Source organism: Bos mutus, chromosome 5, assembly GCF_027580195.1.
Source record: "Bos mutus isolate GX-2022 chromosome 5, NWIPB_WYAK_1.1, whole genome shotgun sequence".
Lineage (NCBI taxonomy): Eukaryota > Metazoa > Chordata > Mammalia > Artiodactyla > Bovidae > Bos > Bos mutus.
The window spans coordinates 66,219,326-66,246,663 of record NC_091621.1 but is presented as its reverse complement, the minus strand read 5'-3'; the positions used below and the strand labels follow the sequence as shown (position 1 = coordinate 66,246,663).

The 27,338-nt window shown below is 36.0% G+C and overlaps 1 protein-coding gene across 3 annotated transcripts in view; it reads left to right on the top strand.

Moving 5' to 3' along the window:
* ZDHHC17 (zinc finger DHHC-type palmitoyltransferase 17) overlaps nucleotides 1–27,338 on the top strand; it is a 99,884-nt gene that overhangs the window by 52,145 nt on the left and 20,401 nt on the right. For all 3 annotated transcript variants that reach the window (XM_070370978.1, XM_070370979.1, XM_070370977.1), the window contains 3 exons: nucleotides 4,993–5,057; nucleotides 5,696–5,858; nucleotides 12,638–12,763. In XM_070370978.1, coding sequence (XP_070227079.1) covers nucleotides 4,993–5,057; nucleotides 5,696–5,858; nucleotides 12,638–12,763 — 354 coding nt within the window. The remainder of the gene's footprint in view (nucleotides 1–4,992; nucleotides 5,058–5,695; nucleotides 5,859–12,637; nucleotides 12,764–27,338) is intronic.

The window sequence follows — 27,338 nt, the reverse complement described above, 5'->3', positions numbered from 1 at the left end:
ATATTACTGGTTGTTTTCTATATTAAGTCCCTCTCAAGGGGGATACGTTCCTCACTCATTTTCTGTTTCTGATGTATAAAATACTGCTTCTTACACGTCCGAAGAATTCTCATGATTTAAGTGGTTCTTTCTAGTTACTCCTGAATATGTAGTGACTGTAATCATTTAAAATATTATCAATTTATGTGTACCATGATTTTCTAATAGCAAATGTATTTTGTTAAAAGTTATATCACTTAATTTTTCTTTCATGAGATTTTTTTTTAGTTGTACTTAAACATTAGTTTTATAGCTAAGGATCTTATCATAAAAGTAAGATAAGTGATTTTAATTCAGTGTTGTTAAAATATATTTGTTATTTTAATGCAAAACAGTAGATTCAGGATTTGAACGTATTTATTTTATGACTCCTCTGAGGTATTTGCTGTTGACGTGCCAGTCAGTGATGGTTGTGTGTTGTACACTGTTGTTAAGAAAAGGAGGCTGAGGCTGGGTAATTGTTGAAAGGGGGAGTTTTATCATCTGTTGCTGTGTTAAAGACTACCCCCTAAATCTGATGGTTTTAGAACAGCACCCACCATTATATTTCACAGTTCTCTGGGTTAACTGGGCTTGGCTGGGTGGTTCTTCTTGTGATGATGGCAGGGGGGACATATATGGGGGCTCTGCTGAGCTGGAGAATGGCTCACTTGCATACCTTGTATCTTGATAGGAATGGCCAGAAGGCTGGGCTCACTTGGGATTCCAGACAGCGAGGCCTCTTTCTTTCTCTCCATGCAGTCCCAGAATTTCTCCTGCACAATACCCCTCCATGCGCTCTCTCTAGCAGGGAAACTTGGTGGTGCAGAGCTCCCCAGAGAGCAAAAGCAGAAGCTGTCTGACTTTTTAAAGGTTTTGAACCAGCATGACAACATTTCTGCTCCATTCTGTCAATTAAACCAAGTTACAGGGCCAACCTATGTTCATTGTGGGAACACAGGTTTGCACACCCGAAGAGGAGGTTTATTGGAAGCTGCCTTTGGAGACCAGCTACCAGGAGGGATCACCTTTGTCCTTACAGTTCCTTCTAGACTGGGGATAAAAGCAGTAGATGGCGCTGTTGCACACGCCATTGTCTTTAGTGGCCTTCTCTATTACAGACAAAGTTTACAAGACATGTTCACCTTTTTCCTTCCAGTTTTTAAGTGGGTAGGAATAGTGGAGTAAAGTTTTGACTCTTTTTGTTAATCTATTGATTTTTGAGTTGTAATCATTTTAACTCTGGCATTGTATGAAGGCTATAAAATTCTTAAAGGGTAGAGTTTTTTGTCACAGTGCCTTTTGTGCAGTAAATGCATGATGATGTTAATGAATGTCTGACAGATAATTCGTTTTCTTTTTCATGAGTAATTTTTTTTCCCTGCTTACAAAAGTAACATACTTACTGTAAAGTATTCAAACATAATAAAAAAGTATGGCTTAAAGAATGAAATCTCACCTTCCTTTACTTCCTCACCCCCATTGAGATCTCTTCCTCTAATGGTTTACTATATATTTTTCCAGAATTTGTCAATGGATATGCTAAAATATTATAGGAAGAAAACCCCTCTAATGCACATTCCATTGTACTTTAAATGGGTTCCAAAGTCCTTCTCTGGCCTGTTGAGCTACGTGTGGTCAGCCCTGGAAGCCTGTGATCCCATCTTTTGTCGTCTCTCCTCACGCACTACTTTTACCATACCTGTCTTGCAGTTCGCTGAACAGCTTTGATGAGTTTTGTTATAAGGCCTTTGTGCCTGCTCTTCTTCTGCTTGGTATTTCTTTTCTCAGTCACACAGTTCGCTGTCCTTTTCCCTCTCACTTTAATCAGGTGTTTGCTCAATTTTGGTTAGTTCTGATTAGTTCCCAATTATAAGCAGTAATAAAATTATTGTATTTCTAATTCCTTCTTATTCTTCTCCGTCTAATTTTGTCATTAGTCAGTGATATTGTTTTTCTTAATGTTAACTTTGTTCTGATAAATATAACTTATATTTCTGTTACTTGATTTTTCAGCTCTAAATAATATTCTTTGACTCATAGCTATTGTAGGGTGGACACTCATTATACTTTCTTTTCAGCCTTTTCCCACCCCCACCCCCCCATTTTTTATTAATTGTGCCAAATTTACATTCTTAGAACATATAACATTTCCATTCAGTTTGTCATTCTATTCATCACAATTGTTTCATGTTAGTTATACTGTTAAATATATTCAGTGCTCACTACCAATTCTTTTGAATGATTTTCAGGGGAAAATGCTAAGTAATGGAGCCCTGTTGATCATGGAATTCCCATAACCTTTTGATCTGGGCTTGTTAATTCTTCCTAATAGAGAATACTCATACGTCCAGGCTGAACTTGGAAAAGAAGTACCAAGTTTTAAATCCTGACCCAAAGAGAGAAAAGGTTGATTTTCATTTTTCTTTTAGTACTCTAGAGGTGTGGCATAGTTTTACATTTTTTATTTATTAACATTTTTAATACTGTCACTTTTTAAAAATGATAATGCAGAGACTTAGGACTAAGAAGATACTTAAACATAAGGATTTACATGTTTGTTTTAATTGGACATCAAATTTAGTTGAGCTTTCTTAAAACCAGGGCAGTAAAGGAAGTAAATCAGTGACAGTACTTGACTCTCATGTAAGAAGCAAGGGAGTTTGTCATTTCTTCAGATAAGTTTTTTTTTTAAGATTTTTATTGGAAAAAAAAAGCCATGTATAATGTAAATATTGAGTGAGGTTACATGAAATATTCCCAGCAACACCTAGAATAAATTTAGAAATGGATTTGTAGTGATAAGGCACAACATTTAACTATAGTTTTCATGAGACAGACTAAAACTAGTGATGTCCAAGGAGGATACGTTATCACTTGTCAAGATAGTGGTTCTCGGCTTTTTTTCTCTTTACCTCAATATATTTGGACATTTGAGACATACTCCCATCAGTAAGAGTGGCTTACAGAGAACGGTACATAGAGTTATGAAGTGTTTCACAGTGCACTCACTGTAGCTGTGCTCTCTCCGCTGGGTGGTAGATTAGATAACATATGTTGGATAACAGCTGCGGGTTTGATGGAGTCCAGGAATGGGAGATGGGGATGGGACGAAGAGGAAACAGTTTTTATTGAATGTCTGTTATGTTCCAGGCTATAGAATTAGATTGCCTTACACGCATCATTCCATTAAATCATCACAGGGATCTTATGAAGCCATTATTTGTATTCACATTTGTGGATGGGGAAGCTGAGGTTCAGAGAATTAAAGTAATTTTGCCCATTTTACAGTTATTAAGTGGTGGAGCTAGGAATTCAAAATCATGTCTGTCTTGTTCTAACGCCCATGCCTTTCCCAAGCTTAGAAGAGTAGATAGGTAAACTTGTCTTTTCATTTAACAGATGTTTTTTGATTATTCTCCGTGCCCAGAAAAGTAGATACAAAGATGACTTTAAAACAATTTTGATCTTTAAAGAAGTCCTGTTCTAGTTAATGAGACAGATGCATCAGGTACATAGCAGAATCAAGTCAAATTGATTGCTGGAGAGGGTCAAGAGAATTTTAGGGAAGTGAAACGAATAGAATCCCTGATACATTAGCATGTCTTGAAAGAAGATTTAGATAACTTGAGAAGAGTTTGGGTTGAATAGGTTGTAGTTTTAATTCTAATTTGCTAAAAAGAAAAAAAGAACTAAGCAAAAGGGAGAAAAAAGAGTGCCAAGGAAAGCAAAAAGCTGGGTAGGAGAGGAAAAGTAATCATGGTTTCTACATAACTTTGTTGGGAATAGTATTCATATATATTTATAATAATGTAAGTATCAAATATTTATAGAACCTGAATTACTATCTCTTCAGAGGAAGGAATAGGAAAGGTACATGTCTGTGATGGGGCAGTGAGAAGAAAGAGAGAATATGCCATTTTACATATTGAGGTTATGTAAAATATGGATATTGAGGATAATGCCTAAGACTGAAAAATCAAAAGGTGCCAATTCAGGTTTTTTATTTTAAGTATGTGGGAGTAAAAAGCACAACAAATAATGAGTTTTAAAAAAATGAAAATGGTAGGGAGTAAGACAGTGGATTGCTTTATTACCTTGCTTTTTTACCACAGACTTTGTAGAGTTAGTTAATTCTAAAAATATTTATGCATAGTGACATAGTGATAAAAAGCATTTTAAAACAAAGAACAAATTCAATAAATTTTAGTAGATTCAGAACATTTGACTCTTTTAAAATTTATTGAATTTATTCTTTGTTTTAAAATGGCTAGAAATAAACATGGCACCCCACTCCAGTACTCTTGCCTGGAAAACCCCATGGACGGAGGAGCCTGGTAGGCTGCAGTCCATGGGGTCCTTAAGAGTCAGACACGACTGAGCGACTTCACTTTCACTTTTCACTTTCATGCTTTGGAGAAGGAAATGGCAACCCACTCCAGTGTTCTTGCCTGGAGAATCCCAGGGACGGTGGAGCCTGATGGGCTGCCGTCTATGGGGTCTCACAGAGTCGGACACGACTGAAGCGACTTAGCAGCAGCAGCAGAAATAAACAGGGTTTTATTATTCTCTCGTATCATGAATTAATATAAATAAGTTTTTCAGAGACATAAGTCATTTATTTAATCTATCCATTGTGGGTGAAAGATCAAGAGTAGGTCAGATCTTTAAAAGGCTGAGTGAAGCATCTTAAAAGAGAAAAACTATAAATAGAAGTTAATTAAATATTAAATATATGTTTATATTTATAAATAAGTAACTTATACAGATATTTATATCCATATTAATTTGAATGTTTAATAATAATAAATATTGAATAGTTTTATTTTAAAGTTAAAGAAAAAGTTTCATAAATCAACCTTGATTGACTGGTGTTATCATGTTGGCTTCTTTTGTGATGTGTAAATTATGTTTTTCTAAGTACATTTGGTAGGGACTTAGAAATTTTTACTGTCTGACTTTTTACTCTAACAGGATGTAGATATGATGGATCAGAATGGGATGACACCTTTAATGTGGGCAGCTTATAGAACACATAGGTATGTAACCATTATAAAATACTTATTCAGATCATCAGCATGATAAAATGTAAATCAAGTGATGAGAAAAAGCAATTAATGTTATACTTATTAATATTTAAAATTCTTACAATGAATACATAGTATATAACACAGATTATCTTTTTGGATATTTTGAGTCTTTATGTTTACCTTTATGTTGGTAATTGTAGTATCCTTAAGGTAGTCTTAAGCAGTTTCCAAGAATGGAAGATGCTACCTTCTTACTAAAAGTGTAACTCATTTGTTATATGACTTGCATATTGGCGAGTTTAACATCAATAAGTTGCCTTAAATCATTTTTGGAACAATCTAGATTTAAATTTAAAATTTTAATTGTTTAAGTATTTAAATATTAATGACATTAACTCCATGATGTAGAATATAAACATCAGGACCAAGTGTGCTCTCTCTTGGGACTAGTTTACGTTCTGTGATGTAGAACATACTTAATTCTTCATGTTAAAAATGTCTCATTACTCATTATAAAGTTGCTGAAAATAGGTTAGAATAGAAGCGTTCCAAGATGGAATATAACCACAGTCAGTTTAGTGTCTGTAATGATTTCTATAATTGAAATTAGGGTTGTTGTTGTTGTTGTGTTTTTTTTTCCTTTTCAGTGTGGATCCAACTAGATTGCTTTTAACATTCAATGTTTCAGTTAACCTTGGTGACAAGTATCACAAAAACACTGCTCTGCACTGGGCAGTGCTAGCAGGGAATACCACAGTCATTAGTCTTCTTCTGGAAGCTGGAGCTAATGTTGATGCCCAGAATATCAAGGTAAAAACAGCCTTTATTGATTGTGCTTTGTGAAATGTGATTACCAACATTGGAATTCTTCAATAGAACTTAGGTGTTTTAATAGACTGTCAGAGGTGGAAGAAACTTACTTACCCTTAACCCTTTGCTTCCATGCAAGGATTTGTTTTGAAAAACTCATTTATTTATTTTCGTCTTTTAGTTTTGAAGTATTTTTCATATTTTGGTGACCTTTTCATTAGTGAATTCTTACTGACTTTTATCTCTTTATAGCTGAATAGATAGTTTTCTGGTTTCTTTAAGAAGATTATTGCACTAAGATCCCACATGTGGCACCACGCAACCTAAATAAATAAATAAATAATATCATTGCAGAGAATCACAGGTTTTTATCCCAAGTATGCATAATAACTTTCAGTAATTTCTTGACTTGGTTATTAATTGTCTTATTTTTATAAAGGTCAAGACCTTTAAATTTGATAATCACCTTTATGATATTTATAGGAGAATTTCTCTCCCCTAAATGCTGGAGTAATCCAAGAAAAATGAACCCAAAAAGTATACAAAATGTTAACATTTACACTCTGAGCATTTTAGAAATTTATAGACATTTTTATGAATACCTACAAGACAATCTATTGATAATCTTAAATTTTGGTTAACCATTTTCAGTGTTAAAGCTTGTCTTTTAGCAACAGACTTTTTATGTGAAATGACTTCAAAATTTTAAACATCTTTTAATAATGTGCCTTCTTAAATAACTTTGTACTCATTAACAAATGTTGTTTAATTTTGACTATAAGCCATAGTATTTTCTTAGTCATGCCTCTTAAATTTCTGAGGAATATATGCTATTTAAATATGAAAGGAATTTGAACTGCATAATAATTAAAATGGCAATCAAAAAGTTGGTTATCTCCTGCTGGATCAGGGCATCTTTTTATGTAGCAGTGAACAGTTCTTTCTCTGTTTGATTACTCTGAAAAGATTAAACTACTAAAATAAAATAGCTTAGACTAATTTATTTATGATTACAACCAATTTTTAGAAATGAGTCTCTGAAAGTACTTATTTAAAAGTTAATATCAAATATCTTACTGGAAACGCTAAGAAATTGAAAAAAGCATGTATTTTCTTTTACCTTTTTTCAATTTCAAGTCTTTTTGTCTCTACCCAAAGTGATCAGAATGGTCTAGTTACCTGCTGGTAAATTTATGGAAGGAGGACAGTCAACTTACCCTCATGTCTGACGTGTGATGAGCACTCTTCTAAGTTTTGTTGACCGAATGAAGATTCTTGTCTTGAGCTTCCCCCCTAGGCTGGTTTTCATGACTGTGCTGGCATACCTCTCTGCCACTTGTGAAATCATAGAGAGAAATTTTTGCTTTTCGAAACATTTTAAAGTAGGAAGTTCTGAAAAGTTCGTAACATCGTAATCAGTAAATTAGGCTGATCTCAAGGCCTGTAGAAAAAGAAAGGAGTTTGACTAAACCTAACCAGTATCCCTATGAGAAAAAATTAACGAGATGACCTTATATTTTATGATCTGAATTGCTTTAGAGTGTTATTTTTCTTCTCTTAGCTACTGGATAGCCATTCCTAAAGATTTCCAGTATTTAGTGTTATATTTTAACCAGTTTCACTATGGCAAATAGTGTATGTCCATAGACTTTGCCAAGAATCATATAGATATGTTGAAATTACAGTAGTACCAAAGAATTATGACAAAGTGACGGCACAGTTTTATAATTTGAAACTAGTAGTATGTATTTTCAGAGCGTTTAAAATTATCTTTTCTTAGCATATAAAAGTTTAGATAACTTCTCTTCGGTCATGAACTTTTAGTATTTGAGATGTGGTTTGTAAGTTTAATGTCTTTTCATCTTGTACTCAAAATTAACCATTGTATAAACTTTTGATAAGCTTTTGGCTTCCCAGGCAGCTCAGTGATTAAGAATCTGACCGCCAGTGCAGGAGACTGGTGGGCTACCATCCATGGGGTCACAAAGAGTCAGACATGACTGAGTGACTAACGCTTTCACTTTCATACAATTCCCAGGTGTAGAACATAATGATTTGACATTTGTACACCTTGCAAAATGACCAACATGTCCAGTAAACATCTATCACCATCACAGCTGCAAATTTCTTTTTTCCTGTGATGTAAACCCCTCAAGATTTGGGCTTCCCAGATGGACATAGTGGTAAAGAACCTGCCTGTCAGTGCAGTGTGCCTAAGAGACACAGGTTTGATCCCTGGATCGAGAAGATCCCTTGGCAGTGAGGGAGGGCTTGGCAACCCACTCCAATATTCTTGCCTAGAGAATCCCATGGACAGAGGAGCCTGGTTTGCTACAGTCCAAAGGGTTGCAAAGAGTCTGGACACAACTAAAGTGACTTAGCACGCAGATGATGCAAACCCTCAAGATATTTACTCTTAGCGACTTCTGAATATGCACTAGGGCATTGTTAACTGTGGGCTTCGCTAGTGGCTCAGTTGTAAACAACCTGCCTACCAATGCAGGAGATGCGACTTCCATCCCTGGGTTGGGAAGATCCCTCTGGAGGAGGAAATGGCAACCCCCCCCAGAATTCTTGCCTGGAAAATCCCACGGACAGAGGAGCCTGGCAAGATGCAGTCCATGCAGCTGCAAAAGAGTTGGACTTGATTTAGCAGCTAAATAACAACAACAGTTATTAACTATGGTGTCATGCATTATATCCTCGTGACTTCTTTTTTTTTTTAGAACTGGCAGTTTATACCTTTGACTCCCTTCGCTAATCTCCCCAACTTCCCACACTGTCTACCTCTGGCATTCAGCAGTCTGTTCTCTGTATCTATGAGCTTGCGTTTTGTTGATGTTTTGTTTTTAGATTCCACATGTAAGTGGTATCATAAGGTATTTGTCTTTTTCTGACTTATTTGAAGTGACACTGTTTTTAAAGGAAATAAAATCTAAGGAGTTGCTTCAGTTGCTCAGGGAGCATTTATACTTTCAGAGTAAAAGCAATCTTTTTAACCACACTGGTGAAAAAGTAGATTTTTGTTTAAAACTGTAATTTTAATGTGATTAAAAGGGTGAAATAAGTATCAAATACCTTTTCTACTAGAATCTGGCGTTCCTATTATGTTGAAGTCTAGTCACCTGCTAGTGGAGCGCGTTCATTCATCCAACAAATGTTTGTTCAATGCTGGGCAGTCAGTGCTTAAGATAGACAAAGTCCCTATTCTCTCAGAAAATTACACTGTATTAAGGAAATAGACGACAAGTAAATTAACAGACACACACACAGAGGCAAATGTGGTCATGATGAGGGCTAAGGGGGCTGTGTCAGGTGAGAGTGATTTGTGAATGCCTCTGAGACACGTGATCAGTTAGATATATGAGAAAGTACGTTTCATGTAGAGGAACCTACAAGTGTGAGGCCCAAGGCCAGGAATAAGCTGGTCATGTTAGAGGTGTAGAAATGACAGCTTTGACCAAGCAAGAGTGGCTGAGAGAGATAGGTACCAGGCCATGATAAAGTACTTTAACTGTATTCGCAGTCATGAGAAGTAGTTGGAAAGATTTTTGTAGAATTGTTATGTAATCTTTGTGTTTAAAATATTTCTTAAAGATTATTTTGTTATTTGGAGAATATATTGCAGAATTAAGAAAATGAAAGGGGATGTATTAAGATCAGTTTGGTTCTTGTAATAAATCAGGCAAGTGATAATGTTACTTTTGCCTGAGATTGAAGTGATGGAGAAAAATGAATGGTTTTGGAAATGATAATTTAGAGCAGAAAAGAAAAGGTAGATTAAAAATGAAGGTGAAAGAAAAAACATCAATGATTCAGTTTTGGCTTGAATAACTGAGTGTCCTGTGATACATGTTGAAATTGTGAAAATGGAAGGAAATAAGCTTTTTTTGGGGCAATAGAACTTGGTTCTGCTTTAGTCATATATAATTTGAGATGGTACCTTTTAGCTATGTGGAATGTCACATAGCTATGTGAAAAATTTGTTAAATAAAAAACCAACCTAGATTATTTGTCCTGGAATTTGACAGATTAAGTTGATTTATAGCTGTTTATTTTTCCTTTTTTCATTTTAAGCCTTGAGAAAGTCTGGTTGATAAACATGAATTGTACCAAGATGGAGCCTGTAAATCTGGATATGGCTTTAATAGCTAATAAAGTTACATTCTTCAAAGAATATGAAAAATTATACTTTATGTTATAGTATTTAACTATTGATTGACTCTATTTCTTCTAAAATAGCTATTTCCTAAATAAAATAAAGCATAAGTTTCTTAGGAATCTGTCTTTATATCCTTGTAAATTAGTTATTTCACTGTTTCAGTTCTTTTAATATATAAACAAATGATTCTTTTATCAAAATAATAACTTATTTTGGAGATTAAATGATAGGTAACTTTAAAATGACTAATTTTATCCTTAGAAGGATTAGGAATGACCATATACCCTCAATTAGAGGTTCTTAATCTGGGGCCCACCAGTGGATTTTGGTTAAGGGGTAGGTCCATGAGCTCTAAAATTGTTAATGAATAAAATAGCAGCATTTTTCTGGCGAGGAAGTTGCCAGACTTTCATCAGACATGCCTTAAAAGATTTTAAAAACCATGTCCCTCATTAATGGTTACAAAGAATAAATCTTCTGAGGTAGTAACAATAGTGGGAGAAAGTGATTTGGGATACTTAAAGAAACATGACCTATGCAGTAATCCCTTTTCATGGTAGCATCTCATTTGTGGATTTAAAAATATATTTCACCTCCTTACACATGTTTTTGGTTGATAAATTCAGATGAATTGAGTTTGGGGAGGGCAATTAATCTTGAGTGCTGCCTATATATTTATATTTTTTTCTTTCTAAAATTATCAAAGGACATAATTTTTAGCTTGTGCAAAATGTAAAATTCCTGAGCTTTGTTAATTAATCTATTGAAAGACTTTTGTATGGTTTCTTGAAAAGAGCTAAGAAACTATTTTCAGAAAATAGTTTTCATTACCTCTTAGGTACACCACCTTGATGGTCTCCAAAGAAGAACTTTCCTTAGTTTTAATAATGAAATTCAACCTCACTTAGGCAAAAAGTGATCTTCCACCTTCCATAGTGTTTATCTCACCAAAACCCCTGAAGAATATCTTTTATTACTAGTTAGTTACATACTCTAATACTCCATGATTCTTGTTACTGCTCTTGTTATTATCACTTGCTATTTTGGCTAACACATGGAGTGTTCAAATATAGACTTGACTTGGAACCTTGGTTTTAGTAGAATTTTTTAAATTAATTGCTTGTTTATTTTGCCAGCTGAATAAAAGAACTGTACAAAAGTAGTCAGATGACTAGAGGAGTAGTTGAAAGATTTCTTAAAGCTCCCTCCATCTTTTTATCTAGGCAATCCTTAGGTGTCACATGGCCCTCTAGTGGAAGGGGTGCTCAGCTGGACCGAGGCAACTGCAGGATATTCTCTGGGAGTTGTTACCCAAGGGATTGCTTTTATTCAGGTAATCTTTCAGTTTGGATTAATTAGCTGGTTCTGACAACCTAGGTGATAGAATTTTGGAATAGGTAAGGAGACATTTTAAAGTAAATATCCCTGTTTGTGGAAGATTCACCTAAGTTAGCCCATTTCTTATTAAATACTATTGATCTTTTTATTAAAGGATTGGTTAGGCTTTTTGTTTTTATTGTTGTGTTGTTATTGCTGTTGCTCTTGGTGGTAGTGGTGTGTTTATTTTGTTGTTTGATTCTTTATTTTTCAGTGTTTTTTTTTAAATTGAATAAACTATATTCCATATTTTATTAATAATTATCCCTCTTAAGTAAGGCACCCAGGCCTCCTTATTTCTTTATTTTCATCCAGTTTTTAAAAATAAAATTTCAGTATTATTTCCCCCATTTTTAAAGCAATTTTGAATATTCATTCTTAATTCTTGAAATTTTGGCAAACAAAATTATTTTTTCTTTTTAAGAAAGTAGATAAAAGTGGAGACTATGAAATAGAATAAAAATGTAGGTATATAACTACCAAAAGGAGAAATATGATTTTTAATTAATAAAGGCATAAAGAAGCATAAATTTAGAATTGAGGACACTCATTTCTTGTTTCTTACTTCCTTTAAAACATTTTAGTTTTGGTCATTTATACTTCCTGGCGTTCTTTTTCTTGCAATTAAAGGAAGCTGCAAGTCTCTAACATGAGATTAACTTTTTTGTTATTGCCCTAGTTCTCTTTGGAAGTTTCTGGATGGGTGAATGAATTTAACATGATCAAGAATACCAATATAATAGTAGTAGAAGTGGAAATTTTCTCTTTTTCTTCTCTCTTCTCTTCTTTAGACTTCTTTCATCACTAAAATTAAACAGAGAGATTTCTGGCAGTTTGTTATTACAGCAGGATGGTTTGTAGCAATAACTATTACTAATGAAACCCTTAAAGAATTTAGAATAACTGCATAAACTTAGTGATAGCCTCTGATCCAGCAGGTGCTAAAATACCTACTTTTTGATTACTCTCTAAAATAAGTTAAAATGCAAGCCAGAAATAGTCTATAGAATAGGATGTGTAAATATATTTTCTGACTGTACCTTAAGTGGAAAAACATAAATATATCATTTAGAGTCTTTAGTAATTGACTTTGCCAAATGTAAAAAGAATGTTAATGAATTAATAGTGCTGTCCGTTTATCTTTGTGGAAGTGCTTTAATTTTAGCTAGTAGCTAAAATATTCTACTTTTTCTTTGTTTTCTTTTTTTTTAATGTGAATTTCTTCTGCTTATATCATCAGGGCGAATCAGCACTTGATTTGGCAAAGCAGAGAAAAAATGTGTGGATGATCAACCATTTGCAAGAGGCACGGCAAGCAAAGGGATATGACAATCCATCTTTCCTTAGAAAGCTGAAAGCTGATAAGGTAAATCCATGACTGAAGATTTTCAACAGATAGTCTTTTTAAGTAAAATTCATAAGCATGTTTTCTTAGCATGTGTATAGGCTTTAGTTTTGGCACTGGCCAGTGTAGTTTTAAAATATTATTTCACCCAGCTGAATAAAGGTAGACACCGAAGTTTAAGAAGGATGGGTGCACGTGAAATTGTTTAGATGCCTCTTCAGTACTAACAAACTTTAATTCAGCGGGCTTTTGTTAAGTTTTTATAGAGAGATAATGAAACTTTTCCTGTTAAGTGTATTTGTTAGTATAATAATAAATTGTGAAAAATCTTAGTCCTTATATATTTTGAAACTACTTACATCTCTATAGTTAATTTAAGCTTTCCATTCTTTTGTAGTATGTTGTAACTTTCATTGAGAGAGAGAAACTTACTATTCAGTTCTCTATAGAAAGCTCATTTTAAATCTTCCATAAAATCTTCAGTTTTAAGCTGTTTGATTTTTGCCTTAGTTGCCTAATTGTATGATTTCAAAACTAAGAACATTTTCCCCAAAAGAAGGATCTGTATTCCTTAAAAATTTATTTCCTTATAAGAAAAAATTAGCTGACTGATAGTTTTTTTGATATATCTAAATAAATGATGAGATATTTGATAACTTGTCAGTAATCACAATTTGAATGGCATGGCACCCCACTCCAGTACTCTTGCCTGGAGAATCCCATGGACAGAGGAGCCTGGTAGGCTGCAGTCCATGGGGTCGTGAAGAGTCGGACATGACTGAGCTACTTCACTTTCACTTTTCACTTTCATGCATTCGAGAAGGAATTGGCAACCCACTCCAGTGTTCTTGCCTGGAGAATCCCAGGGACGGCGGAGCCTGGTGGGCTGCCGTCTGTGGGGTCACACAGAGTCGGACACGACTGAAGCAGCAGCAGCAGCAAGCCTTGGGTATCATATATGTCTTATTCAGGCGGTTCTAATGGTAATACTTTTTATATAAAGTTAACACTGATCTATTTGTTACCAAAACAAAATAAGTTTGGGGTAAAGGGAAACAGATTTGAAAGCATGCCTCATTGATACATAGGATTTAGACTTCCTTGATGTCCTAATGAGCTGAAAAGTCCATTGGTCCATTACTTAGACATCAGAAGAATTAGATTTGTAGTTTATAAACTTGGCCATTTTCAGCCCCATATTTGAGGCCGATGAGCAGTTTTTGCATGTCATACCGTCTTTTCATTTTACTATTTAGGTATGATATTAAAATAGTTAATTATTTATTGAGTGGGCTCAAAAGTTTCTTCTGGTTTTTCCATACAGTGTTATGGAAAAACCACAACAAACTTTTTGGCCACCCCAATACTTTGATGTTGCTCTGTCCTCTAGGATTTAGAGCAGTTTTGCTCAACAGGGTAAAAAGTGGCTAATTTCTCATAATAACTAGGCCACTAATAACAATGTCTTTTGTTACTCTGGAACATCTCATTATCTTTATGCTTTCATTTGCTTAGTTAAGTTTTAGATGTTTATAAAATTATTTATTATAGCAGTAATGAACTATATATCACTGTTACGTGTTTGAATACAGTTTCTTTTAAGAAGAGAGCTGCATTAAAAAGTTCTGCACAATTTTATTAACATTTGCATATATTATTGTGATCAGTTCAGAAGTTGTATATTCCTGGTTTTTTTGTTTTAGCTTTTTGCATTAGTAGCTTTAAAAATATTATGTAATCTAAAGCAATCACTAGATAAAAATTCATGATTTCATGAACTGGGGCTTTGTGAAATTAAATATTTGCATTTGTATAGACTATTCTCTTTCCATCTCACATTAGAAAAATTTAAATTATGAACATGACTTGATTTGCTAGTCTGTGAAGTATGTTCTGTATTTAAAACTAAACAAGAAAACGCCCAAGACTCAATAGCTTTTTACTAAAAATAAGTCAGCCCAAAAGGAAAAAAAATATTTTTGGACACTGATAGTAGACAGATATGAAAGGAATCTTGATGAGTTATAAGGAAATCTCTCAATTAGTGTTTCTCAACATTTAAAAACCCAGGATCCCTTCTGTTAGCAGTGAAAATCTCACAAGTATTACTCTCTAATGTTTTTTATTAATTATGTGAAAATAAATCTGGGAAGATGGAGTAGATGTAGTTTTCCCTATTCCTTTCTTCCAAGTACAACTAAAAAACCTGGATATTATGTACAAAACAAATATAGGAAGACTGAGGATGGAGAGAAGAAGCCAGAGAGTTAGGGAGCTAAGGATCCAAAGGGTAACGTGGTGGTGAGTTCCCTCCTTTTTCTTTTTTTGCTTCGTATTTTCCAGAAGAGAAACTGACAAAGCCAACAACCCAGAATCATGAATGGGTACAGACAAAAACAGCTCCCCCAAAAGCTTGCCCTTAAGCCAGAGACCACAAAAGAGACAGCATATTTGGCAAGGTAGAAATTTTTAGAAAATAAATTTCTGCTACAGCCAGAAACAACAGAAAAAGCTGTGGACCCACCCTGACTCATACCAGCAAAGACCCAGCTTTCCAACCTTACCACGCTATAATAATGGGCCCCAGCTTCTCTCCTGGGGTGGTGTCAGGGAAGGTCGAGTAGAGAGCCGGGATTTTTGTCCCCACTGGCTGTCAGTGAGGTCCCATCCCCTGCTGTGTTAGTGGCGATCACATAGGAAACAGGAATGAGGCACTCCCAGCCAGGGAGGGCACCCATGGAGGGGGACCGGGGACTTGGGAGCCCCACCTCTGCCCATAAATACTAAGGAAACCCCTCCTCAGTGTCAGTGAAGGCCTGCTCGGCATCCTGGACTTCACTTCACCTGCCAGTAATGAGAAGGTGTCCCCCTGCCTGCATCAGAGGAATCCACACGAAAGGCTTAAATATGACCCAGTGTCTCATAATACCCCAAACGTCTAGGTTTCAAACAGAAGTTGTTCATCAACACAAGAATCAAGATCTGACTGAATGAAAAGAGAATCATTAGATGCCAATGTAATATCGAAGATGTTAGAATTATGTGACAAAAGATTTTAAAACAATCATCATAAAAAGCCTTCGGTGAATATTTATGAACATACTTGAAACAAGTGAAAAATAGAGGCTTAGTGAAGAAATAGAGATATAGAAATAGACTGTAAATAAGAACCAAATGGAAATTGTAAAACTGAAAATTAAAATAATCAAAAATTTTTTAAAAAGTCAGTGGATGAGTTCAACAGCAGAAGAGAAGAGAGAAGAATCAATGACCTTGAAGACAACAAAAGGAGATAAACTAATGAAAACAAACTAAAGAGAACCTTAGGGGCCTGTGTTTATAACAGTATATCTGACACTGATATGATTGGAGTTCCAGAAGAAAAGAGGGTGGGGCTGAAAACGTGCTCAAAGATATAATGGCCAAAAAGTCCCCAAATTTGGCAAAAGACAGACTTGTAGGTTAACAAGTAGAACAAACCCTGAACAGAGTAAACTCAATAAAATCCAAACCAAATGTATCATAGTGAAACTTCTGGAAAGTAAAGACCAAGAAATAAAAATCTTAAACACCCCTTAGCAGTAGGGATAAAACCAGTAACAGTGGATTTCTATTCAGACGCTGTACAGGCAGGAGCAGCTGCTGCATTTTCCAAATGCTGGATGGAAAGAATTATCAATTCAGAATCCTATGTCCAGTGAAAATATGTTTCAGGAGTGAAGGAGAAGAACACATTTTTAGATAAAAGAAAAGTCAGAATTTGTAGACCTCAGTCCTGCCCTGAAAGTGGCTAAGAGACATTCTTTAGAGAGACGGGAAGTGATAAAAGAAAGGCTCTTGGAACATAATATCAAGTAAGCAAAATTACAGGTAAATACAGTAGACTTTCCTTATTCTGCATCTTCCAAACTATGTTTGACAGTTGAAACAAACATCACATTATTTTGCCGTGGATCTAAATGCATGTAGAGAACTGATTTGAGACAACCTATATTGTAAACGGGTGAGGACAGAGGAATAATAACGGAGGTAAGGTTGCCACACTTCACTTAGATTGGTGAAATGATGACACCAGTATACTGTGATAAGTTATATTTATATTGTACTTAGAATAACCACTAAAAAAGCTATTCAAAGAGATACAAATTCTGAAAAGCTTTTATAGATAGTTATGAAAAGTTTTTCAGTAACTCACAAGAAGGTAGGAGAAAGAAAATGGAAACAAAAACAGAACAAATAGAAAACAAAACCGGAGAAGGCAATGGCACCCCACTCCAGTACTCTTGCCTGGAAAATCCCATGGGCGGAGGAGCCTGGTGGGCTGCAGTCTATGGGGTTGCTAAGAGTCGGACACAACTGAGCGACTTCACTTTCACTTTTCACTTTCATGCATTGGAGAAGGAAATGGCAACCCACTCCAGTGTTCTTGCCTGGAGAATCCCAGGGACGGGGGAGCTTGGTGGGCTGCCGTCTATGGGGTCGCACAGAGTCGGACACGACTGAAGCGACTTAACAGCAGCAGCATCCTAACATATCAGTAGTTAGAGTAACTGTTTGTTTGCTAAGTTGCTTCAGTCACATCAGGCTGTCTGTGACCCTCTGGACTGTAGCTCTCCTCCGCCCATGGGGTTCTCCGGGCAAGAATCCTGGAGTGGGTTGTCATGTCCTCCTCCAGGAGATATTCCTGACCCAGGGATCGAACCTTATCTCTTAAGTCTCCTGTATTGGTTCTTTACTCCTAGCGCCACCCGGAAAGCCCAGAATAGCTATACATGGTCTAAATATACCAATTAAAAGATATTGGCAGTGTGGATTATCCATGACTCAACTATATGCTGTGTGTGGAAACTCACTTCACCTACAAGAATATTGGAAAGTTGCTTATATAGGCAAGTAGCAGAATAGAAACGACGTATGATTCCAAAAGCAGGCAAAGACAGTACACAAAGGAAAATTCCAGGCATATCTCATTTTATTGCGTTTCACAGATATTTCTTCTTTTTTTTTTAACAAGTGAAGTTTTGTGGCAAGCTGCATCAAGTAAGTCTTGTTGGTGCCAGTTTCAACAGCATTTGCTTATTTCATGTCACATTTTGGTAATTCTTGCAGTATTTCAAACCCTCCACCAGCAAAAAGATTATGACTTGATGAAGGCTCAGGTGATGGTTAGCACTTTTTAGCAATTTTTTAGCAATATTTTTAAATTAAAAGATATGCTTTTTTTTAGACATAAGGGTATTAATAGACTACAGTATAGTGTAAACATAACTTTTTAAAATTGAAATATAGTTGATGTCCAATATTATGTCAGTTTCAGATGTAACGCATAGTGATTTGACATTTGTATACATTATGAAATCACATTAAGTCACATTTATATATATAGGATATATCCTATATATAGGATATATATATAGGATCACATTTGTTCCTATATAAATGTGTTATAATATTATTGACCATATACTTTATGCTGTGTATTACATCTCATGGCTTATTTATTTTATAACTGGAGATTTGTACCTCTTAATCTCTTTGAGCCGCAGCCCCTTCCCCTCTGGTATCTCTGAGTCTGTTTTTGTTTTGTTTGTATTTTTAGATTCCCCATGTAAGTGAGACCACGTGGTGGTAATATTTGTCTTTCTCTGATTTATTCCACCTAGCATAATACCTCTCAGTCCATCCATGTTATCACAAATAGCAAGACTTCATTCTCTTTAATGGCTGAGTAATATTCCATTATATATGTAGATCACGTCTTCTGTATCCATTCATACATCAATGGGCACTTAAGTTGCTTTTATATCATGGCTACAGTAAATAATACTGCAGTGAACACTGAGGTGTAAATATGTTTTCTGTTTAGTCCTTGGGTTTTCTTTGGGTAGATACCCAGAAGTAATATTTCTGGGATGTGCGGTAGTTCTGGTTTTAACTTTTTGCGGACCCTCCATAGTGCCTGTACCGATTTACAGTTACACCAGTAGTCGGCAAGGATTTCCTTTTCTCCCACTCCTCACCTGCATTTGTGCTTTTCTCGTCTTTTTGATGATACCCACTCTTACAGGTCTGAGGTGGCATCCTGTTTGGGTTTGGTTTGCGTCTCTCCGGTGAGTGGCCGGCGTGCCCGTTTCTGTGAGCGCTGCACTGTTGTGGTGGTTGTACCTTCGCAGTATAGTATGAAAGCAAGGAAGGTGATGTTCTGGCTTTGTTCTTCTTTCTCAAGATTGCTTTGGCTATTCAGGTCATTTGTGTTTCCATACAAATTGTAGAATTGCTTGTTTTAGTTCTGTGAAAAGTGCCTTGGTATTTTGATAAGGAACACATTGAAACTGTAAATTGCCTTGGGTAATATGGTCATTTACAATTTTAGTTCTTCCAGTCTGTGAGAATGGTATGTTTCTCCATTTGTTGTGCCATCTTCAGTTTCTTTTATCAATGTCTTAACAGTTTTCAGAGTATAAATCTTTTACCTCTTTGGTTAGATTTATTACTAGGTATTGTATTTTTTTGATGTACTTGTAGATGGGATTGTTTTCTTAATTTCTCTTTCTCATGGTTTGTTATTAGTATGTAAACCAACAGAGTTTAGTTTTAATTTTATATCTTGTAACTAAATTCACTTATTAGATCTAATAGATTTTTGGTGATGTCTTATATATAGTGTCATGTTATCTGCAAACATTGACAGTTTTACTTCTTCCTTTCCAATCTGGATTCTTTTTTTCTTGTCTCACTGCTGTGGCTAGGACTTCTAATACTGTGTTCAATAAAAGTAGAAGAGTGTGCATCTTTGTGTTCCTGATCTTAGAGGAAATGCTTTCAACTTTTTACTATTGAGTATGATGTTACCTGTGGGTTTGTCATATATAGCCTTTTTTATATTGAGATATGTTTCCTCTATACCCACTTTTGTTGAGATTTTTATCGTAAATGTTGAATTTTGTTAAAAACTTTTTATGTATCTACTGAGATAATCATATGATTTTTATTCTTCAGTTTGTTATTGTAGTGTATCATGCTGATTGGTTGGCTGTTTGGGTGGCCCCAGGTGGTGGTAGGGGCAGTGCTTGGGGTGTGCTGCCCGGATGGAGGGTGGGGCCAGGTTCTGGGGACCAATAGGCTAGAGGGAAGATTCTAAAACGCTGCTTTCCAACCCTAGTGTTAGTGAAAGTGAAAGTTGCTCAGTTGTGTCTGACTCTTTGTGACCCCTTGGACTATACAGTCCATGGAATTCTCCAGGCGAGAATACTATAATAGGTAGCCTTTCCCTTCTCCAGGGCATCTTCCCAGCCCAGGGATTGAACCCAGGTCTCCCGCATTGCAGGTGGATTCTTTACCAGCTGAGCCACCAGGGAAACCTAGTGTTATTAGGGTAAAAGAAGTTCCCCAAAATAGCTGCCGCCAATTTTTGTATATGTAGGGGTCTTTTATTTGCTTTCTGCCGCTCCAGAGGACTCTTCAAGCTCAGCTAGTACATCTGTTCCAGGCTTCTAACCATTGCCTCTTTGTGCTAGTACTTGGGAGCATCTGAATTTTGTCCTTTAAAACAGAATCTCTGTTTCCTGTGGACCTCCAGCTCTCCTGAAATGGATCCTGCTGGTTTTCAAAGCCAGATGTGTGGAAGCTTTTCTTCCTAGTATAGGAGGGGACCCCTTGGCTGGGGAGCCCCACATAGGGCTTAAACCACTTCTTCCTTGGGGAAGACCTCTAGGATTGTGATTCTCCTTCCATTTGTAAGTCCACTGATCCTGGAGATGTGAGCTCGGATTATACTGTGTTCACCCCTTCCTGCCATCTCATTGTGGTTCCACCTTTATTTCTTTAGTTATGGTAAATCTTTTCTGCTAGTCTTCAGGTTATTTTCCTAGAGAGTTGATCTGTAAATGGTGATAAAGTACTTGTATGCTGAAAAATTTTAAATGCCAATGAAAGAAATCAAGGATGATCTAAGTAAGTGGGGAGACTTATTGTATTCATGAATTGGAAGATTCAATGTAGTAAATATATCAGTTGTTCTCGAATCCTGGCATTTTTTTTTTTTTTTTTTTTGTAACCAAAACTTACTTGGAAAGGCAGTAGACTTAGAATACCTAAAACAATTCTGAAAAAGAAGAATCACTGCCTGCAGTTTTAACACCTGCTATATAGCTTCAGTTGTCAAGACTCGGTAGTCTTGTTGCTGGAGGAATAAAATAATCAGTGAAACAGAATAGAGAGCCTAGAATTAGAACCATGAAGATGTGCCCGCAGATGTTTGACAGATGTGTAAAAACGATTCAGTGGAGGAAATATAGCCTTTATAACAATTCATATTGGAACATCTGGACATGCATAGGCAAAAAAATAAACCTCTACTCAGACCTCATACTGTATTAATAAATTAACTCAAAACTGTTGAAGACTTAAATGTAAAATGTAAAACCTAAAAATCTAGGGCTACACAGAGATTTGACATAAAAAGCATGATCTGTAAAGGTAAAAATTGATCATTCAGATTTGAATCAAAATTAAAACTTATGTTCTGTGAAAGACCTTGTTATTAAAATGAAAATGAAGACTACAGACTGGGATAAAGAATTTACAAGCCACATATCCAGCAAAGGGACTAGTTTCCAAGATATATTAAGAGCTTTCAGAACTCAAAAGTGTAAAATCAAATAATCCAATTAGAAAATAGTTTAAAGAAGAGACATTTTTACCAAAAAAGGTATAAAGTGACAGGCACATGAAAAAATATTCCAACATCATTTTAGTCATTTGGGAAATTCAAATGGAAACTGCAGTGACTTACTGTTATGTACCTATCTGAATAACTGCAGTAAAAAGTTACAGCACCACCAGATGCTGCTGAGGATGCTGAGAGACTCAGACATTGCTGGCAGACATGTAAAGCAGTACAGCACCCTGGAGAGCAGGTCAGAACACGCAGTACCATACAACCCAGAAATCATACTCTTAAGCGCTTATCCCAGAAAAATGAAAACTGACGTTCACGCAAAGATTTGTATGTGAGTGTTCATAGCATTCATACTCATATATTCATAATATTCATTCATATGTTCATAATAGGCCCCAAATGGAAACAACCCCAAAGTCCTTCGGTGGGTGAATGATTAAACGAACTAACACATTCATTCTGTGAAATATTCCTCAGCAATAAAAAGGAATGAACTAATGGTATGTGCAGTAACCCAATGAGTACCCAGAAAATTATGATGAATGAAAAGCCAATCCTGTAATATTACGTACTGTATAATTCCATTTATATAAAATTCTTGAAATGACAAAATTATGGAAATGTAAAACAGATTAGTGTTTGGCAGGGGTTTATATGGGGATGAAGGGTAAGGGATGAGGGAAGTTGCTTTAAAGGATGGAAATATTCCTTGTAGTGAGGAAAATATTCTACATCTTAATTCTGTCAGTGTCAGTATCCTGGTTGTGATATTATAATACTGTTTTGCAAGATGGGAACTCTGGGTAGTGAATACTTGGGATCTGCCTGCATTTTTTATTAAAACTGCCTGACCCACATCTCACATCATACTTAGTGATGAAAAGCTGAAAGTATTTCTTTTAAGATTGGAATGCCCACTCTCGCCAATTTTAATTCAACATTTTATTCCTGGACACAGCAGTTTAGAGAAGAAAAAGAAATTAAAAGAATCCAAATTGGAAAAGAAGTAAAGCTGCCACTGTTTGTAGGTGACATTATGCTATATGTGGAAAATCCTAAAGAGTCGGGCACGACTGAAGCGACTTAGCAGCAGCAGCAGCTAGTGGAAAACTGCTAGCGCTCATCAGTGAATTTGATAAGGTTACTGGATGCAAATCTAATATATAGAAATCTGTTGCATTTCTATACACTATCAATGAAATATCAAAATGGGAAATTAAGGAAACAATCTCATTTACCATTGCATCAAAAAGAATAAAGTACCTAGGAATAAACCTATCTAAGGAGATAAAACACCTGTACTCTTAAAAAAACTATAAGTTACTAATAAGAGAAATTGAAGATGACCCAAACAGATGGAAAGGTATATGATGTTCTTGAATTGAAAGAATCGGTATTGTTAAAATGACCATACTACCCAAGGCAACCTGCAGATTCAGCACAATCAACTATCAAATTACCAATGGCATTTTTCTTTGACCCAGAATAAAAAATTTTACAGTTTCTTTGGAAACACAAAAGACCTGGAATAGCCAAAACAATCTTGAGAAAGGAAAGGGGGAACTGGGAGAATCATGCTCCCTGACTTCAGACTATACTACAAAGCTATGGTAATCAAAACAGTATAGTACTGTACATGTACAGTCCAGATGTACATGGACCAGTGGAATAGGACAGAAAGCCCAGCAAGAAACCCATGCAGTTAGGGTCAGTTATCTACAACAGAGGAGGCAGAAATATACAACGAAAGAAAGACAGGCCCTTTGAGAAGTGGGTGCTGGGAAAACTAGACAGCTTCATGTGAAAGAATGAAATTAGAACTTTCTCTAACACCATGTATAAAAATAAGCTCAAAATAGATTAAAGACCTAAACGTAGAACTGGATACTGTGAAGCTCCTAGAAGAAAACATAAGCAGAACACTCTTTGACATAAATCATGGTAATATTTTTCAGATCCATCTCTAAAGAGTAATGGAAATAAAAACAAAAAGAAACAAATGGGGCCTAATTAAACTTAAAAGTTTTTGCAAAGGAAAGCATAAACAAAACACAACCTGTGGGATGGGAGAAAATATTTGTAAATGATGCTACCAGCAAGGGATTAATTTCTAAAATAAAAAGCTCATAATAAATAGCTTAATATATTAAAAAAAAAACCCAATCAAAAAAATGGGTGAAAGACCTAAATAGACATTCCTCCAAAGAAGACACACAGGTGGCCGTGAAAAGGTGCTCTTTATCACTTATTATTAGAGAAATGCAAGTCAAAACTACAGTGAGGTGCCACTTCACACCAGTCAGTATATATTTGCATGTTCCCAGATTGGCAGCAGAGCACCCTGTCGCCTAATCCCACTCCCACCTATGTTCCTCTTTCTCCTGTGTGCTCAGTCATGTCCGGTTCTTTGTGACCCCATGGAACCTGTAGCCCACCAGGTTCTTCTGTCCATGGAATTTTCCAGGCAAGAATATGAAACAGGTTGCCATTTTCTCCTCCAGGGGATCTTCCCAACCCAGGGATTGAACCCATCTCTCTTACATCTCCTGCATTGGCAGGTGGATTCTTTGCCACCACTAGTCCCACCCGGGAAGCCCACTAATCAGAATGGGCATCATTAAAATGTCTACAAATAATATATGCTGGAGAGGGTGTGGAGAAAAGGGAACTCTCCTATGCTTTTGGTGGGAATGTAAATTGGTACAGTCACTATGGGGAACAGTGTGGAGGTTCCTAAAAAAACTGAAAATAGTTACCATATGATCCAGCAATCCCACTCCTGGGCATATATCCAGATAAAACTCTATTTCAGAAAGATACATACACCCCAGTTTTCATAGCAGCACTATTTATAATAGCCAAGGCATGGAAGCAGCCTAAATAAGATAAGAACGGTATATATACACAGTAGAATATTACTCAGCCATAAAAAATGAACTAATGCCATTTGCTGCAACATGGATGAACCTAGAAACCACATTAAGTCAGAGAAAGACAAATATACAAGATCACTTATGTGTGGGATCTTAAAAAGTAATATAAATGCACATCTTTACCAAATAGAAATACACTCACAGACATAGAAAAGAAACTTACGTACTGTGACCAGAAAGGATAATAGCGGGTGGGGGGAGGTAAATTAGTTATTATATGTATATATTATATATAGTTATATAAATACACACTACTCTGTATAAAGTAGATAAACAACAAATGCCTACTCTATAGCACAGGGAAATATGTTCAGTGTCTTGTAATAATCTACAATGGTAAAGAATCTGAAAAAATATATATATAAATATTCCTTTATATGTGTGACTGAAATTACTTTGCTGTGCCCCTGAAGCTAATGCAACACTGTAAATTAACTGTACATCAGTTTTTAAACCATATTAAAAATTGCAATTATTTAAAAACAAAAAGTGTAATTAAAGAACTAGATTGAATCTGGGTGGTAGAGTCACTTCAAAATCCCTTCAGATTTACTATATAATTGAAAAATTCTGTAATCAAATATAAAATAAAATTTTCTGTAGCTATAAAAGCAGCATATCACTGTTACATCTTTACAGTATTGTAATATGTGTATTAAATGGCAGCTTGAAAAACATCCAGGAATCAAACATGTAGGTTTTTCACCAGGTGAAATGAGCTGATGTTCATGCAAAAGATTATATGTAAATGTTATGATGGCTTCATTTACAGTCAGAAACTGGGGACCAGCATAGTCTCTCAGGTGGGGAGTGGATAGCCAGGCTGTGTTAAATTCTGTAATGGAATACTGCTCAGCATTCAAAAGGAACTTACTACTGATACACGAAACAAATGGATGAATGTCAGATGCATTACCTAAGTGAAAGAAACCAGACTCAAAAGACTGCATTCAGTATGATCCCTTTTATGTGACATGCGTGCAAAGGAAAAAGTCAAAGGACAGATATCAGACTATGGGCGACCAGGGCTGCGCCTCGTGGCACAAGCTATTGTGGGGCTTGCTGGGGCTGTGCTGTGTCTCGATATTCATGCTTGTTACGCAACTGTATGTTCATCAAAACTCACAGAAGTAGACACAGAAAAGGCTGAATTTCACTGTATATAAATTGTCTTAATTTTTAATAAGGACAAACATGTGCCCATTGCTGGGGTGAAACAAATGTCTTGACTAAAAACAAACCAGATTAAAGATAGTTTTAGAAAATACTTTTTCAAATGCCACGCGTTCACCTTCTGTCGCACCTTTATGCACCCTTACTCATATACTCTTCCCAATTATATGTTCTCTAATGTCTTGATACAAAACTCACACATAATAGAGATAAAAAAGAAATTGAAAGGATGACATTTCACAACAGCATAAAATTAAACTCTGAAGTTGATATGTTTACTTATTAGTCTAAGTTAAAATTACACAATTAGTTCACTATATGAATTACAGTGACTGAATTGGGGAAAATAGTCATTTATATGAAAAAAGTGTTTATTTCATTAGAGGCCAATGGTATGAAAGGGGTGCTAAAAAAATCTTGGCCTTCAGAAAGGTAAATATTCGATGAGGAGAATAATATTTACACTCTGAGCTTTGTTAGATCACAACTGTAGTATCTAATTTTGTCTTCTAACATAACTCACTCATCTCACACACTAGTAAAGTAATGCTCAAAATTCTCCAAGCCAGGCATCAGCAGTATGTGAACCATGAACTTCCAGATGTTCAAACTGGTTTTATAAAAGGCAGAGGAACCAGAGATCAAATTGCCAATATCCGCTGGATCATGGAAAAAGCAAGAGAGTTCCAGAAAAACATCTATTTCTGCTTTATTGACTATGCCAAAGCCTTTGACTGTGTGGATCACAATAAACTGTGGACAATTCTGAAAGAGATGGGAATAGCAGACCACCTGACCTGGCTCTTGAGAAACCTGTATGCAGGTCAGGAAGCAAGAGTTAGAACTGGACATGGAACAACAGACTGGTTCCAAATAGGAAAAGGAGTACATCAAGGCTGTATATTGTCACCCTGCTTATTTAATTTATATGCAGAGTACATCACGAGAAATGCTGGGCTGGATGAAGCACAAGCTGGAATCAAGATTGCCAGAAGAAATATCAAGAACCTCAGATACGCAGATGACACCACCCTTATGGCAGAAAGTGAAGAGGAACTAAAAAGCGTCTTGATGAAAGTGCAAGAGGAGAGTGAAAAAGTTGGCTTAATGCTCAACATTCAGAAAACGAAGATCATGGCTTCTGGTCCCATCACTTCATGGCAAATAGATGGGGAAACAGTGTCAGACTTTCTTTTTCTGGGCTCCAAAATCACTGCAGATGGTGATTGCAGCCTTGAAATTAAAAGATGCTTACTCCTTGGAAGGAAAGTTATGACCAACCTAGACAGCATATTGAAAAGCAGAGGTATTACTTTGCCAACAAAGGTCCGTCTAGTCAAGGCTATGGTTTTTCCAGTGGTCACGTATGGATGTGAAAGTTGGACTGTGAAGAAAGCTGAGGCCAAAGAATCGATGCTTTTGAACTGTGGTGTTGGAGAAGACTCTTAAGAGTGCCTTGGTTGTAAGGAGATCCAACCAGTCCCTCCTAAAGGAGATCATTCCTGGGTGTTCATTGGAAGGACTGATGCTGAAGCTGAAACTCCAGTACTTTGGCCACCTCATGGGAAGAGTTGACTCATTTGAAAAGACTCTGATGCTGGGAGTGATTGGGGGCAAAAGGAGAAGTGGAAGACAGAAGATGAGATGGCTGGATGACATCACCGACTCGATGGACATGAGTCTGAGTGAATTCCGGGAGTTAGTGATGGACAGGGAGGCCTGGTGTGCTGTGATTCACGGGGTCGCAAAGAGTCGGACACGACCTAGTGACTGAACTGAACTGAACGTAACTCGAAAGACTTAATAGCTG